The sequence below is a fragment of the Neovison vison genome, chromosome 2, assembly GCF_020171115.1.
Source record: "Neovison vison isolate M4711 chromosome 2, ASM_NN_V1, whole genome shotgun sequence".
In the NCBI taxonomy this organism is placed as follows: domain Eukaryota; kingdom Metazoa; phylum Chordata; class Mammalia; order Carnivora; family Mustelidae; genus Neogale; species Neogale vison.
Window position 1 is genome coordinate 25,405,390 of NC_058092.1, and position 17,778 is coordinate 25,423,167.

The 17,778-nt window shown below is 40.9% G+C and overlaps 1 protein-coding gene across 2 annotated transcripts in view; it reads right to left on the reverse strand.

The window, feature by feature from the left end:
- CSMD2 (CUB and Sushi multiple domains 2) overlaps window positions 1–17,778 on the reverse strand; it is a 598,960-nt gene that overhangs the window by 69,332 nt on the left and 511,850 nt on the right. For both annotated transcript variants that reach the window (XM_044237753.1, XM_044237754.1), the window contains 5 exons: window positions 17,565–17,742; window positions 16,059–16,204; window positions 8,675–8,755; window positions 8,093–8,206; window positions 1,539–1,727 (listed from right to left, as the gene is read on the reverse strand). In XM_044237753.1, the coding sequence (XP_044093688.1) occupies window positions 1,539–1,727; window positions 8,093–8,206; window positions 8,675–8,755; window positions 16,059–16,204; window positions 17,565–17,742 (708 nt within the window). The remainder of the gene's footprint in view (window positions 1–1,538; window positions 1,728–8,092; window positions 8,207–8,674; window positions 8,756–16,058; window positions 16,205–17,564; window positions 17,743–17,778) is intronic.

Consider the following 17,778-nt stretch of genomic DNA (forward strand, 5'->3'; position numbering starts at 1 on the left):
GACAACCTGAGTAATAGCTGTCCTCTATCGCCTAAACTGATGGAAGGAGATGCTGTCACAGAATTGGGCTTCCTAGTATTAATGGGGATGAGAAGATTCTAGAATACAGAAGCCAGGCGGAGGCACTTAACAGTCTAAGTGAGGCTAGTATAATTGCTAAAATGGGAAGCAAGGTTGGAATGGTGGCAGGGAGGGTCTAACCTATAGGATCTATGGTGGTGTCTCACAGAACATGATATTCCTAAGGGCAAGATAGATGGAAAGCTCCCTGATATATGAATATATGAACAAAACATCATGAAAATATAGTCAAAACAGTGAGGAAAGCTGACCCCAATGGAAAGTTGCAACCCATCACTCCAGTTTGGAGACCTGAGCCAGGTTCCATTTCATTCCAGAACACTTTGGCTGAAGGAGAAACTGGGTTCCCATGAAAAAGGACCCAACAAAATGGTATGAACTGTATATAGTAGTGATTCTCTCAGTCTTTGCCCAAGAAAAACTTACTGCTATTTCCTCAGGCAACTGAATACTGGAGACAAAGGAATGTTCAGGTATTCCAAAGATTTTGGATACAGAGTGTGAACTCATGTTGATACCTGGGAACCCAAAACACTATAATGGCCCCTCTGTTAGAAGTGTCTGAGGGTTGGAGCTGGTAATGAATGGAGTCCTGGCCCAAGTCCATCTCACAGCACCAACTTAACCAATTGGTAGTCCTCAATTGTAGTAGCTATGCCAGATGTTGTATCTTCATTAGAGCAGATTAACACTGCCTGGATTGCATGAAATGCAGTTGTTGATCTAGCCAGACGCTCTTTCCAGACCCATCAGAAAGGAGGATCATAAGCAATTTGCATTCACAAGATAGACAACAGTATACATTCATGGTCTTGCCCCAGAGCTATGTTAATTCTCCTGCTCACTGTCAGAATATAGTATGAAAAGATGTGGACCATCTGGACATCCTGCAGGATATGACATATTGACTCTCTCTAGGAGGAGATCATATTAATTGCCTCTGAGGAGCCAGAAGGGACAATTAGTGTAGATGCTTTTGTAAGACACAGGGCTCCAGAGGGTAAAGAGATAAGTCCTACAAAGAGGCAGGTGAAATTTCCCCAGTGGTTTAAGGACACCTGAAACATTCTCTCCAAATTAAAGAGGAAGTGTGTCTTTTCCCTTCTACTACAAAGACAAAAGCATAATACTTGGTAGACCCCTTTGAGTTTCAGAGGTGGCATACTCTTCATGTGGGAATACTGTGATCCATTTATTGGGTGACATGCAAGGTGTTAATGTTCAGTAGGGGGAGTAAGAAAGCGTTCTGTAGCAGTACTAGGTGGCAACAAAGCATCCTTGCCCCATGGGCCATACAATCCACTGGAGCCCATGGTATTGGGGTTTTTGTGGTAGAGAAAGATGTTGCATGGGGCTTTAGGAAAGCTCTAATGGGGAGGTAATGGCACAGATCCCTAGGGTTCAGAAGCAAATCTGCCATCTGCAGCAGGCAACTATTCAACATTTGACCAACTTACCATCAAAGATCTCAAACTCATCATACTGCTTCTCACTGAGAAAGTACTCCACTGTGAGGGAGATGTTGTAGTCGGGTTGCACTCTCACCAGCCAGGAGCAGGTCTGGAACTGGGGATAGCTTCCTGGGTAGCTCTGACTCAGGATCACACCTGTGGAGTCTGTCAGAAGCTCATTTGTTGGGCAGTGTACTTGGAAGAAAGAAAGAGAAATATCAGGTATATGGGATGGAAAGGGAACCAGGGCCAACACATTTTCCTGGTACAAAAGACCATCACTGGAACACGAGTATTTGAGCACATTCAAACAAGACCCCAAGGCCCATCATTACACTGCTCCATGGCATGAAGTGACCTCAGATTCTGTGTCAATGTTACTATGTTGCCGGGATTCAGGCCTGGTCAGTTGGTTGGCAGTACTTCCTAGCTCAGATATGGTCTTTGGAGTAAAACTGACAATAATACAGACAGGCAGACAAGAGAAAGTGTCCCCAAATCTAAGAGTTATTCTATTAAATGGGATTTATGTGTACAAAAAGAGTATATGGCAGATGTAAGTATATGGAGCTTTGAGTCAAACACATCTGGATTTATAGCCCACCTTGGTCCCTTACTAGCTGTGTGGTTTTGAACAAATTATTTCCTCTCTGTGCAATGGCATCTCTACCTCTGATGCAGAACGGTAACACCTGCCTTACCAGGCTATTGCATTATATAACATATTATACCATTGTAAATTAATATTATAATATCTATAATATTATAGGGAACAATATATCTATGGCATGCAACACATTGTCTTCATAAACTGTAGAGATGATAATGATAATGATGTAATTATACCAGGAACAGAAGGAACCAGCAGAGCTTGGCTGTGGCCTGATTAGTAGTATTAAGATAACTTAAGAAAACATGGCAGCCTAAGGAAGATAGTCCATGTAGAATTTGGAAAAGGAGCTGCTGGAGGGGCTAGATTGGATTTCCTGTGTCTGTCACCAGGGAGGCGAGAGAAGATGCCGGTTCTGAGGGGCCCTGCACACCCCGGCTGCCAGAGGGGTGCTCTCTCCTGCAGTACAGGGACCTGTCACTACTTCCTATGTGAAGCCAACTTCAGGATGATCTCCCTCACTTTGTTCGGGCTGAGGACGTCACAGTTAGGTTCTGAGGACTGAATCATCTTCTTCAGGCATGAAAGAGGCATGGCCTGGGCAGCAGTGGCAAGTGTCCCAGTCACTACAAATGGAGAAATTGGGATTTTGCTGTGTATGTGCCTTTAACAGGCTTCCCGAATGTACTGGATTCTAGGACACTGACAAAGGAGAGCGTATGGAACTGCACAGCCAAGGGCAATCCTGAATCATAATCTGAGATGAGGCTGTTCTGGGGAGGAGATTGAGCCACTCAGTCTCCACCTGTTTCCACTGCTTCCTTCAAACCTTCTGCCTTCACAGAAACGGGACTTGCTAATCAGCACAGGGTCTGCGCCAACAGGCAAAAGTGCTTGCTGTGACCCCAAATTCACACAGCTCATCTGGGACACCTTTGAGTAGTTTTGCAACACACATACATTTTTTTTAAAGTACTCTCTATGCCCAACATGGGGTTCAAACTCATAACCCCAAGGTCAAGGGTCACATGCTCTACTGAGACAGCCAGGCACCCCCCTCCCCGCCCCTTTTGAATAGCTTTGAAAGGTACTAACTAGCTTCTTCAGAGAGAACTTCCTTCTTATTTTGCAAATGGGAAAGAAAAAACAAATGGAGGAAAACAGACTTAATTTTGAAATGCTCCTCATTTTACAAAACTGATACCTCCAGGTCCCTGAAGTGTGGTGATATTTACATCCCCCCAAGCTTCGTGGTACCCTCCAGCTGTTACCAGGGCTGCTCTTGAAGCTCTCCCCTAACTGAAACTCCCCCACTGAGGGGAAATAGGCATGATTTCTCAAATGAGATTGGTCCACAGGTTTGCCTTTTTGCGTGCAACTTTATCAGATCTGAGCATTAGTGTCGACAAGTTTTTCTTTCCCTGTGTGCTCAAGATGTCTGGCCTTTGATGGTTTAGTAGTTTATTTAGAAGTTTATTCTTCCATGAAACCATCCAGTCTTGATGTCTTTGATGGGGTTTCCTCTGATAACATTCTCTATTTCTTTTAAGAATTAGGAAAGTATAAACTTTCTATCCACTGAGCTCCATTTTATTAAATTACATCTTTCTAGAAAATATTTTGTATCAAATCATTAATTTATTGGCATAGGTTTGTACAAGATGGTCTCACAATTTAAAATTTTCTTTTGCTTCAATGGTTATATTCCATTTTCCCTTTCTTATTTTTGTATATTACTGCTTTGTCCCTTTGTTTAACTCACCCAATGGTTAGATTATTTTGCCACTCTTAGTTCCAGGTACTTCTTTTTATTGATCAGTAAGGATGTTTTTCTGTTTTATAACTCATTAACTTCTCTTTAAAGTTCAAAATTTTTGAGATATAATTTATGTAAATAAATGAACAGATTTTAGGTGTGCAGTAATCAGGATAGATTATTATCATCACTCCAGAATGTTCTTTCAGGCCCCTCTGTAATTAATTAGTATGATCTGCCCCAGCCTCCAGGAAATCACTGATACTATTTCTATAACAACAGATTAGTTTTGATTGTACTAGAATTTCATGCAATTGGAATCAGACATGTTATTTTTGTGTCTGGTTTCTTTTGCTAAACATAATGTTTCTAAGATTCAATCCATGGTGTTCCGTGTATTACTACTTCATTTATTTTTATTGCTCTGTAGCAATCACAGCATTCTGGTTTTTCATTCATTCTATTTATTATTAATGAACATTTAGGCTGCTTCCAGTTTGGGATTATTATGGAATTCATATACAAGTCCTTTTGTGGATATGGATTTTCATTTCTCTTGGGAAAATAACAAGGAGTGTAATTGCTGGGCAGTAGGGCAGGTGTATGTTTAACTTTGAGAGAAACTACCAGTTAGTCTTCCAAAGTAACTGTATAATTTTACATCCCAACCAGCAATGTATAAAAATTCTACTTGTTCCACATTCTTGTCAACACTTGGTATTTTCAGTCTTAAGTTTGAGGTATTCTAGTGGATGTGTAGTAGTAGTATTTCATTAGGGTTTTAATTTGCATTTTCCTGATGACTAATGATGCTTTCGCATCTTTTCATATACTTATTGGGTATTTATATATCTTATTTTACAAAGTGTCTAGTCAAATCTTTTGTCTATATTTTTTAAAATTTATTTTTTAAATTTCTTTTCAGTGTTCCAGAATTCATTGTTTATGCACCACACCTAGTGCTCCATGCAATACATGTCCATATTTTTATTATACTGTCTTATTATTGAGTTGTTAAATTTCTTAACATAGCCTAGATACAAGTCCTTTAAACAAATATATGTATGATGAATACCTTCTTTTATTCTGTAGTACGCCTTTTCTTTTTCACATTTAGTTCTGTCCATTTTTTCTTCATGTATTTTGAGGCTCTTTTATCATCTCCATATAACATATATATCCTTCATAATGGAATTAACTCAATTGTCATTATAAAATCTATTTCTGATAATACTCCTTGCTTGCAATATTATCCAAAATTTCTTTATGTTTACCATTTGCATGATATATCTTTTTCTTTCCTTTTCTTGCAAGCTATCTGGTACTTATATTTAAACTGTGTCTTTTGTAGGAAATAAGTGGTTATTATTTAAAACCTCTAAATTTTGGCATGGTTTTTATGTAGCGAAAGCTTACCAACTGACATAACTATATCATTCAAATATTATATGTACCTACTTATTTTTGGTGTGTCATTGGATGAGGTGTGTGAAAATCTCTAACTGTAATTATGAATTTATCCTCTTCTCCCTAAAATTCTGTCAATGTTCCTTATATATTTCAAACCTATATTGTCAGGTACATAGAAGTTTATGACTGTTATTTATTTTTGATGGATTTTTGCTACCTTAGATTTTAGAGGTTAGTACTTGCTACTTTTTCAAAGTTTTTTTTCCATACCAGGGATGAGTGACCCTTCTAGCTATGTCTTTAGGGAGGCAGATGAAGATATTCAAGTCTAAGTTTATGGAAAACCTATAATTAAATTTTTTAACTTAACTAATCTGAAAAACTCTCTTTTTTGATTAGCAGTCTTACTGAGTTAACTTACTATGTTTACACATATATTTACATTTAGTTTTTCTACCTTATTTTGTGTTTTCGGTTTACCATGATTTTTTCTCTTCTTTAATGTTTCTGTTGGATTGAGTTCTCTTTATCTTTATTTTTGATTATGGTTTTAGAACTTACGCATAGTAACTTGCATTCTCACAATCACCAAACTGTGGAAAGAGCCAAGATGCCCTTCAACAGACGAATGGATAAAGAAGATATGGTCCACATATACAATGTAATATTACGCCTCCATCAGAAAGGATGAATATTCAACCTTTGTTATCAACACGGATGGGACTGGAGAAGATTATGCTGAGTGAAATCAGTCAAGCAGAGAAAGTCAATTATCATATGGTTTCATTTACTTGTGGAGTATAAGGAATAACATGGAGGACATTAGGAGAAGGAAAGGAAAAGTGAATTGGGGGAATTGGAGGGGGAGATGAAGCATGAGAGACTGTGGACTCTGAGAAACAAACTGAGGGTTTTGGAGGGGAAAGAGGTGGGGGGTTAGGTGAGCCTGGTGGTAGGTATTAAGGAGGGCACGTATTGCTGGGAGCACTGGGTGTGGTGCATAAATAATGAATCTTGGAACACTTAAAACATAAAATAAAATAAAATAAAATAAAAAAAAGAACTTACACCTACTATGGCTATCCATAATTTCAAAAAACTATCCATAAATTTAAGCTTTATTTTTAATTTATATAATTAACTAACATAGTGGGTTAATCAATATCAAACCTTCTCCTCAACAAGTGAGGGTCCTGAGCTTACTTACTCTTTTTTTCTTTCAGTGTCATTTATTTGTCCAGTTGTGTGTATATTTTTAAATCTACTATGGTTAGTATTGCTTAGATTTACTACCCTATTTTACTGATTCCTTAGCTCATTGCTACTTTTTGCATATGAACCCTTCTACCTGTATTCATCCTTTTTCTTAATGAATATGGTAGATATTTCCATTCTTTATCAATATTAGGTTTTATTTTTATTTCTTGAGCATACAAAAAAATTCTTGTGGTATTTTATTAACATGAAATATCCAGAAGAGTCAATTTCATGAGACATGAACTGGATTGGTGGTTGTCTAGAATTTTTTTGGGGGGGATAAGGGAGCTGGAAAGAAATGGAAGCTGACTGCTCATCAGTACAGTGTTTCATTTTGAGCTGACAAAAATCTAATAAATGGCTACAAAGCTCTGAATATACTAGAAATCACTGAAGTGATTTAAATGGATGAGTTGCATGGTACATGAATTTTATCCCAATAAAGCTGATATTATAACAAAGCCAGTGAAAGGCCACATCTTGAGAAGCCAAGTATAACACCAAGTCCCAGAGGAAAGCATGAGGTTGAGGATAGGAGTAGAGCCAAGAAGGCTGGAGCCATGTAGACACAGAAACAAAGCCAGAGATGAGAAACTAAGGCTGCAACAAAGCAGGGAAGCTCTGGAGCAGGATCAAAGCTAAAGTCCACTTTTATAGGGGGGCTGGTTGTTTGGTGTATGGGTAGGTCAGCTCAACTTAGAGATAATGGATTTCTCAGTGTATTGGGGCAGCCCAATTGTAGGGCTGCGGCTTCTTTCTTTCTCACTAATGAACCATATTGTGGATTCTCTTCTCTTGCCTTATGAGAAGTGGTGGAAAAGCTGACATGTTTCTCCACACACTGCTGAATATTTGCTGGTAGCATTAGTACCAGAAGCAGTAATACTACTAATAACAATAATAATAACCCGCACTGGGCAGTAACTATGTGCCAGGCATAGCTCTAAAGTGCTTTACATTATTAACCCATTTAATTCCTCACAGTAAGTCCATGGCATAAATACTATCATAATCTTCATTTTATAGATGAGACAATTGAGGCACAGGACAGTTAAATATCTAGTCCTAGGTCAGAAGTCTTTTGAGTGGAGAGTTTGTTTTTTGGTTTTAGTAGGGATCACTTGGTGAAGTTAATTCATTTTCTGTCAAGGTGTCACACTGGAGTGAAGTTCAGCACATAGGACCTTTGAGCACATCTGCACTCCAGTAGTGCTAGGTTGGTGTGCAAGCCCACCTCTCCCTGAGGTCCCAGAACTTCTTCCTTCCAATGATTAGTAGGCCATTTCCACAGAATGCCAGTTAGAAAAAAGGAAGACAGTGATAAAAGTGGTTATATGGCAATCTGTAGCCCCACTTAAGAGTAGGACCTAAGAATTTCTCTAGAGCAATCATTCATTCATATAAACAAACATTCACCAAATGCCCTCTTACTTTATGGGCAGGGACTGGGAAGATAGGGAGGAGTGAGATAAAGAATACATTTTGGAGGAACTTGAGACCCACAAAGGCATGGCTCTGTGCAATTACCTTCACATACTGGGGGTGGTCCTTCAAACTGTAGGTAAGTTCCAAGTCTGCAGGTCAGGATTTCATTCCCGACTAAGGTAAAGCCAGGGAGGCACCTGTAGCGGACAGTGTCACCTGCCAAAGAGAGACCCATGTGGGGATTTGCTGGCAACGTCTGGGCGGGGCACCCCTTAGTACTTAAAAACCCACTTCCAGGCAGGTCAATCAGTAGTGGGTTGTGCTCTGCTCAGGTCAACTCCAATCAAATGACCCAGAAAAACTGCTACCTCCTTCTCACAGCTCAGCCTTGAGCTTCTACATTCCAGAAACTTTTTATAGGGAGCTGCATGGATTCATTTCTCAAAACCATACTGACTTGAATCACAGAAGAAAACTGCCTTCCTGTCTCCTCTGCCTAGTGATGGCTAAAAGGAATTGTTTGTATTTTTGGAGCAGACTCAGTTGACAGAACATCAGCCATCTTGCACTTGGCCTACTGTTTCTCTCCACGGATGGGAGGGAGAGATGCACCTTGCTGGCCAGCCCCAACCCAACCCAGCCCCTCTTCGCCTGCCCAGTCCTTGCTGGTTTGGGAGGGGGTACCTATGTTGAATTCTTCATTCTCTGTGACGACTTCGGCATTGGGGAGGATGGTGGGAGGAGGGCATTTGGTGAGTGGATAAGCTGAAAAGACAGAAGCAGACAAATTGGTGTAAGAGCATCATTCTTGGGGCACGTTGTCATTCACTCATTCACCCACACAGATGCAAGTGACTTTTGATCTGTACACAGGGCAAGTTTAGCCAAGTACTATTTAGCAAATCTGCTGTCATTCTTTGTTTCTGATGTAAAAACCAGGAGCTATATAGTAACACCAACAATAAAGGAGAGGCTCAGTGACAGTCACCAGCACTGAAGGGAAGGGGAGAGAAGCATTTCCTGAGCACCTACTACATGAGACTCTTTCACGCACTGTCACCTTTAATTCTCATGGTGGCTGATCCCTCTGCGAGGTGTTCTTCCTCTCTTTATGAGAAAGCTGAGATTCAGAAAGCTTTGGTTGCTTTGCCAAGTTCACACAGGAAGTGAGTGCCATAGGACTTGAATCTGTCTGGCTGCTCTCAAATCCCATATTCTTCCCACTGCTTGGCATCTGAGTACCGAGTGTGGCTCATGTGAGTGCCCACTAAAGCCAGCTGGTTTCCCTTCAGACAATTGGCCAGACATCTTTGGCTACAGTGGATTTTCTACACTGGACACCACCCTTCTGGGCAGAGACTGGACTGTGTGTGGATGGTTTTACTGAGACAAAGCTCAGCGGGGGCTCACGGCTTGCCTTCCCTTTGCTACGTGGCATGCAGTTGGTGCTATGTAAGTGAGAGCGGCTGTTGCCATTGCTACTGCTGTGATTACTTCCAAAGTCCCCCCAAACTCCATTATGCTTTTTCACAAAGAACATTCTCTCAAAAAAATCACAAATGTAATACACTGTCCTGAGAGAAAATATGAGATTTTCTATGACAACAGTAGGAAGAAAATTAAACTCATTCACAGTGCAGGAGGGTTCCCCTTTCCCTGTGTCCTTACCAACATCTGTGGTTTCCTGTGTTGCCTATTTTAGCCATTCTGACAGGTCTGAGGTGGTCTCTTATTGTATCTTTGACTTGTATTTCCCTGATAATGAGTGATGTTGAGCATCTTTTCATGTGTCTGCTGGTTAGCTGGATGTCTTCTTTGGAAAAATGTCTTTTCATGTCTTCCCATTTTTAAACAGGATTATTTGTTTTTTGGGTGTTGAGTTTTATAAGTTCTTTGTATATTTTTGGATCTAGAAAGTACACTACCAGGTATTTACCCAAAGGATACAAAAATACTAATTTGAAAGGATATATGCACCCCAATGTTTATAGTAGCATTATCATCAATAGCCAAATTATGGGTATGGCTCAAATATTTATCAACTGATGAATGGATAAAGAAGATGTGATATATTTTATGTATATATGTGTATATACATACACACATATATACACATATATATGTATATATATTTATTTCATTTATATACACACATATATATGTAAATATATATACACATACATAAGTATATATATAATACTCTACTACAGCCATATTTTTTTTTTCTATAGCCATATTACTAAGCCATTAAAAAGAATGAAACCTTGCCATTTGCAATGACATGGATGGAGGTAGAGAGTATTATGCTAAGCAAAATAAATCAGTAAGAGAAAGGCAAATACCATATGAATTCACTCATATATTGAATATAAGAAATAAGACAAACGAATATAGAGAAAAGGAAGAGTAAAACCAAGAAACAGACTCTTAAGTGTAAAGAACAAACTGACGGATACCAGAGGGGAGGTGGAGGGAGTGGGCTAAACAGGTGATGGGGATTAAGGCTTGCACTTGTGATGAACACCAGGTGATATGTGGAAGTGTTGTATCACTAAACTCTACACTTGAAACTAATATTACACTGAAGGTCAACTAACTGGCATTTAAATAGAAATATGAAAAAAAACCTAGAAATGATTAAATTGTATGACCTTTTAAAAGTATAAGCATCTCCTACTGAACGTCAGTGACCCACTTCCAGAAATCAGATGTTCCGTGTAAAGATGCTAACTAGGAACCTATTTACAACGACTTCAAGTGGGAAAAAATTACAGTGCATAATCCCAAACTCAGAAAGTGTTTAAAATAACAAGATTGTGTGTGTGTGTTTGTGTGTGTGTATGCAACAAACCATAATGCTGGAAGTTCAATACTTGAAACATTACTGCATGACCACCCAAGAATGACTACTGTTGTAACAAAACAGCGGCTCTGTTCATTCTAGCACATACACTTTGCATACCATAGAGCACCACACGAACCTTCCCAGCGGGACACATCGTGAAACCCTAGCCTGAAAACAAGGGTAATGTGGGTGCGTGTCCAGGATGGTGCTGGGGGTAGTACAGCACGGCTGTACATTAATGAACATCACATCATCACAACCTCTCAGAACCAGCAGCAACACAGATACACATTCTAAATGTTTGCCTGGGATCCCAGTGTTTTACCAATTGCAGTTGGAAAGTAACCTGAGACTTTTCCTGTATATAGTTTTGTTGAAAATGTTGTATTATATTTTGATGATTTAAATCGTTTTTTTCTGTAGATATATTGGCTGAAAAATGTATTGAGAGACATAGAAGCTTTAGAAAATGTGAGTATTAAAACCAAGAGGCACTCGTGGGGTAACCACGAAGGTTTAACCGTGACTTAACATAAACCAGGGAGGACCATGCCTGTATTGGATGTATGCTTCCATTTTTCTCTCCAGGAGAAAATGGCTGTAACTGATACCAGCAACAGAGTGGCTGTTTCTCTGACACTGGGTGCTACCATTCTTCCATCCGACTCATTTAATGATTGTGGAGGGCTTAGCCTGGGTCAGGCACCGTGTTAGGCACTGAAGATGCAAGAGTAAACAAAACAGACAGTCCTTGCCCTCATGGAACTCAGATAAACAAAAAGGTAGCATTTTTTAAAATTGACATTTGATAATGAGTTAGGTTAAACATTATTTTCATAGACTAATAGACTAGGTTTTTCTTCTTAACATTCTGTTAGTCCTTTGCTCCTATTTTTCTTACAAATTTGAAGAACCTGGTGCATATTTAAGATCGATTTCTGGGAGCACCTGGGTGGGTCAGTTGGTTAAGCATCTGATTTTTTATTTTGGCTCAGGTCCTGATCTCAGGGTTGTGAGGTAGGGCCTAGCACTGGGCATGGAGCCCGCTTAAGGTTCTCTATCTCTCCCTTTGCCCCTGCCCCCTCCCTCTCTTAAAAAAAAAAGACTTACTTCTGCCTATTAAATATTTTTTCAGTTTATCCTCTGCTTATATTTTTCTAGGACACTCTTTGAATTTGTAGATGCGTGAAGTTTCTGCTTATTCTGCTTAGCCAATTCTTTCTTTCTTTCTTTCTTTTTTTTTTAAAGATTTTATTTATTTGTGAGACAGAGAGAGAGAGCAAGCGAGCACGAGTTGGGGGAGGGGCAGAGGGAGAGGGAGAAGTAGACTCTCTGCTGAGCAGGGAGCCTGACACAGGGCTCAATCCCAGGACCCCAGGATCATGACCTGAACTGAAAGCAGATGCTTACTGACTGAGCCACCGAGGTGTCCCCCTGCTTAACCAATTCTTAATGTTTTCTTTTATAAAGCTTTTTAAAAAATTTGATATCTTCCAATCTCAGCCACATGCTTATCTTTAAAGTAGACTTTCTGGGTAGGGAATTGGATAAAGAGGGTCAAAGTGTACAAACTTCTAGTTATGAGATGAATAAGTACTGGGGATATCATGTGTTACATAATGGTAACACTGCTGTTTGACATATTTGAATGTTGGTAATGGAGAGCAGATCCTAAGAGTTCTTATTTTTGGGTATCTATATGAGATGATAGCTATTAACTGAATTTATTGCGTGATTATTTCACAATATACATAAGTCATGCCATTATGTTGTATGCCTAGACTTACACAGTGCCATATGCCAATTGTATCCCAATAAAACTGAAAAAAAAAAGTTTCTCAAATTCTGAAAAAAATATTTTCTAAGACATACTTAACTTCCGGGAAAAAAATCAGGAAAAAAAAATCAGTAAAAAGGGATCTGCACTTAAACACAGCCTGAGTTTTTAACATATTGTGGTTACTAGTTTGACTGCAGTAGATTAGCCATTATATTTTTAAAAAGTTATACCTTTCTGCTCAACGCAGAAAGCAGGTAGAATACTAAAAAACAAGACAATGAAAATTCCCCAAGGCGCACCACCACCTAGATACAATCACTGTCAGCCTTTTGGTGCATGACCTTGGGTCTCTTCTAGACAATCCCTCCCCTCCCAGAGCACATACTGCATCGACCATATTATTGCCGAAGAACTCAAAGGCAGGCGGTGGGGGGGACATTCAGGACTCCTCCACTTCACCTTGTCCCCACTCCCCTTGCTCCCCTTGGGGGTGAGGCTTAATCAGACTCCAGTACTGGTTAACACACTAACTGGTGGGCTGGGCTCCTTGTGTGCTGTCAAGCAGCAGCCAGCTTGGCATCAGCCATTATAGGCCACTGTTTCACTGTTTTATTCTGTGCCGTCTGCATTTTTGTTCCTATAGTTTCATTTTCTTTAAGGAGTCCTGTTCCATTTTAGTGGAAGATGGCATTAGAAACTGGTATCTGGAGCTAGACGTCTTTATTCCTATCGAGGAGCCATTGCTTCCAAGTCCTCTTAGTGGAAAGAGGTAAGGAATACATGTATGTATACACACCCACATTTACACCCATATCTCAGTCTGCATCTAGGTGCACATACTGAAAACGATAGCTCAAACTCATACCACCAATTCCAATCCAATTCTCTGGGCATATTCTAACTTTTGCTCTTGCCACATTTCTTTTTTCTTTTTTTAAAAAATATTAACTTATTTATTTTCAGCATAACAGTATTCATTATTTTTTCACCACACCCAGTGCTCCATGCAATCTGTGCCCTCTATAATACCCACCACCTGGTACCCCAACCTCCCACCCCTCCCCGCCACTTCAGACCCCTCAGATTGTTTTTCTAACCCTCTTCTCTTATGGTGAGACACCTACCCTCTATTGTCCTTAATCTATTCACTTACTTGATCAGTCATCCATAGGGAACCATGTTCCCATCTCTACTGCCACTCCTCCCTTATGTGAATGCCCTGCTCTCCCATCTTGGAGTCTGATGGATCATCTGTGTGGATGCCCTCCCCACTCTTCTGGGGCTCCTACCCCACCCAGGTGTTTCCTCAGTTTGCTCAGAGCCTTGATACCCCATGCCAGCTCTCTCTGTACAGATGTTGCCTTCAGTGTGGACTCCCTCTTTCTTCTTATGCTCACTTTGTTTTATCCAGTTTAACAGCTTCAGGACAGAATTGTTCAGGAAGGGAAGGGAAGGGAAGACATTCAGCTCTCCTTTTATTGATTTCTTATTTGGAGTCTGTGTAGTTTAGACTTTTATCCTGGAAGCAGGTGCTTTCCAAAATTTATTTCTATTTCCTAAACTAATGTTTCCAAGGGCATTTTCCTCTGTAATTCAAATCCGATTATCTCATTAAAAAATACTGCAGAGTCTTGTTCATAGCTCTTCTTAAGGTACTTTTCTACCTATTAGTCCTTAAATTTATTTAAAGATAATGTTTGCCTCTAGAAAGGCAGACGTTCTTTCCCCCGCACCAGTCCCTCTCCCCAGTCTCTGCAAATGTACCTTCTTCTTTTTCTTTAGGTCTTGTTACAAATATTGTCTTTTGACAGGTCTTCCACAATTATTCTGCATGAAGCAGAGTTCCCCACCTTTTTGTTTGCCATCTTATTTGTTTCCTTCATAGCAACTTATTACAAATTGCAAAGATTTCAGTTGTCTGTTTGTTTGCTATTTCTCTCTCCTCAGAGGAAGAAAGCTCTATGGGAAGCGGGCATTTCATAGAGCAGGAAAGCATGAATGGTCAATGAAGACATGAAAGGATGCTCACCTCATCATTAACATGGTAAGAGTGAGATGCTATTGCAGGGTTATAGGGTAGTTCTATTTTTAATTTCTTAAGGAATCTCCATACTGTTTTCCAAAGTGCCTGTACCAACTTGCATTCCCACCAAAACCCAAAGATACTGATGTAGTGAAAAGAAGGGCCATATCTACCCCAATGTTCATAGCAGCAATGGCCACAGTCACCAAACTGAGGAAAGAGCCAAGATGCCTTTCAATGGACAAATGGATAAAGAAGATATGGTCCATATATACTATGGAGTATTATGCCTCCATCAGAAAGGATGATACCCAACTTTTGTATCAGCATGGACGGGACTGGAAGAGATGATGCTGAGTGAAATAAGTCAAGCAGAGAGAGTCAATTGTCATATGGTTTTGCTTATTTGTGGAGCGTAAGGAATAACATGGAGGACATGGGGAGATGGAGAGGAGAAGGGAGTTGGGAGAAATTGGAGAGGGAGACAAACCATGAGAGACTATGGACTCTGAGAAACAAACTGAGGGTTTTAGGAGGGGAGGAGGGTAGGAGGTTGGGTGAGCCTGGTGGTGGGTATTAAGGAGGGCACGTATTGCATGGAGCCCTGGTTGTGGTGCATAAACAATTAATTCTGGAACACTGAAAAAAAAAAAAGGTGAGATGCTATTTCGTATATCCACCATATTGGCAAAAATTTAAAAATCTGATAAAATCCAGTGTTTGTAAGATGGATCCAGGAATAAAGTCAAGCTTTCCCAATTCCAGCTCAAATATATGTAATGCTCTGCAAACTCTAATAGGAGGATTATTCTAAAGATGAGCACAAGCCCACAGAGAACTTTAAGTTTTTCAATCCTGCTCCCACTATAACAAAAATGTAAAAGTATCCAGATCTGTAACTTTGGACTCTTAGAAGAAAATTGGCTGTTGATAAGGACAAATCCACCCTGAATTGTTCATGCTCCTCCTGCTTCAATTCTCCAAAAATTCACTTGGGCACAGTACTACCTGTGAGGTCAACAGAGGCTCTGGATTCCTTTGGAGTGGGACAACCCTCTAGAAGGTACTACAGGACAAGCTGGAGAACCCAAGTAAGTGGGTAACCAGTGGGTTGATGTGAAAGAATAGAATGAGAAGCCTTATCCTCTTGCCTCTAAGCTTGGACTGGGCACCAAGGATCAGTGCCATGTGCCTCTCTTCCAGTGTGGAAGAGGAGGAAAATTTACATGTATGGAGGTTTGTGTTGGGGGATATCGCATAGGTTAACACATTTAACTCTTATAATTCTGAGGACACTGAGGCTGAGAAGCTATGTCACTCATTCAGAATCACACAACTGGGAATGGTAGAACCAGGGATCAAGCATGGCCCTGATTTGAGAGTACAGTGCTTTCCTCCCTTGCCAGGCTTCCATACTGACCAGAGAAGGCTATGGCGAAGATCCCACCCATGGCTGCATCACGGTGGAACTTGAGCAGAATCTGGTTGGACGAGCTGTGCAATGTTTTCTTGGCCAAGCTCCGGCTGAAGACTCCAAGCTGTGGAGCTGTCTGCTGTGCCCCATCCCTGCAGGTAGGAAAGAAGTTTCTGGTATGTCACAAGTCACCATAGCTGCCTGCTTTGCTTTTACCATCAGTCATAAGTCACCATAGCTGCCTGCTTTGCCTCTACCAACAGGGGCCTTAACAAAGGCCTGGAGTGGGAGGCTGTGACTCTTCTTGTCCCAACACTGTCTTTCTCCAATGCCCTGTGCACCTCCCTCTGTTCTCTCCCAACTCAGTCTGCCAACAGAGCCGACAGAGTTGGCAAAGTACACACTGACTCCTCGTTCACCTGATTTTTCACCAGCCTCTGTAATGGGCTCCCGGGGATAACAGTCTCGGCCGAGAAGCAGGAGCCACTGGGCAGGTTCTCTCAGTCTGAGCAGCAGTAGGATGGGGCTGAGGAAGACGGGCAGGAAGCTCATGCTGCTATCCAGGCCAGCCCCACTTCCTTGTCTCCAAGCAAAGACATACCCAGGTTGCCTGTCTAGGCAAAGGCTTTCTTTCCTGGAGATGTATCTAGTCCCTTCTATCTGTTTTTAATTACAGTCTGTAAAGGAAACTAGAAATTAACCCAGGATAGTCTGATTACGCTTATTCAGCCCTTGAGATTTTGGGAAAAGATGCCCACTATCCCCTGCTGATTCCTAGAACAGCAGTAACCCCTAAACAAAAGAATCCTTTAATTATACATTTGTCCAAAGATTCAGTGGTTTGGGAGGAGCTGTCTAGGAGGCTACACTTATTGACTCGTAATTCATACTCCCATTGTAAAGTCACCCAAGATATTCTATCACTCAGAGCAGAACTGTCAGCTGGTAACCACTAGGCCCCATGTGGCTCTTTACCTTAATTAAAATTAAATAAAGTTTAAAAACCAGTTCCTCAGTCCCTCCAGTCACATTTAAGTACCCAGTGGCCACTTGTAGCCACGGGCTACTGTACTGGACAGCAGTTTGTTTCCAGTACAGCACAACATTGTGTTCAGCATGAGATGACCAGTGGGACTTCACAGAATTCTACCCCAAAACTCTTTCATTAGTCTGGGTAGCTTATCTTAGGTAAATGTAGAATTTTGGTTTGGACTCTTGAAAAAATGAGAAAAGTTTATATCTACAACTATTCCTATTCTCACACCCACCCATTGGTGCTCTGACACCTAGTAGCACTCCGGTTGGACCACTGTCCTCCCATCCCTCTCCCTTCAAGGAGCCACAGAGGGTAATTGAAACTGAGCCTTCATTTACTATGTTTATTCAAAAGCCAGGAAGCTGACCACCATTTACAACCGTTCAGCTCTTGGTTTTCTGACAAAAAGCTGAATAACCCAGTTTAGAACCCAGCTAATGCCCCTAATTGGCTGTCGATGTGGCAGCTGGCCCTACCAGACGGTGATGAAGTCTCCAGAGGGCTCTGTCTGCAGCAGGCTGAGGTTGAGGTGGATGCCATGACCAATGGGCACGGTGATCAGCCAGACACAGTCCTGGGAGCTGGAGTATGGACTGGGGAAGCCAGGGGAGTACACAGTGCCATTGGAAGAGGTGATATTCCCGCCACAGGGGACTGCCAGGGAGGGGACACAAACACAGATGAGTGTGG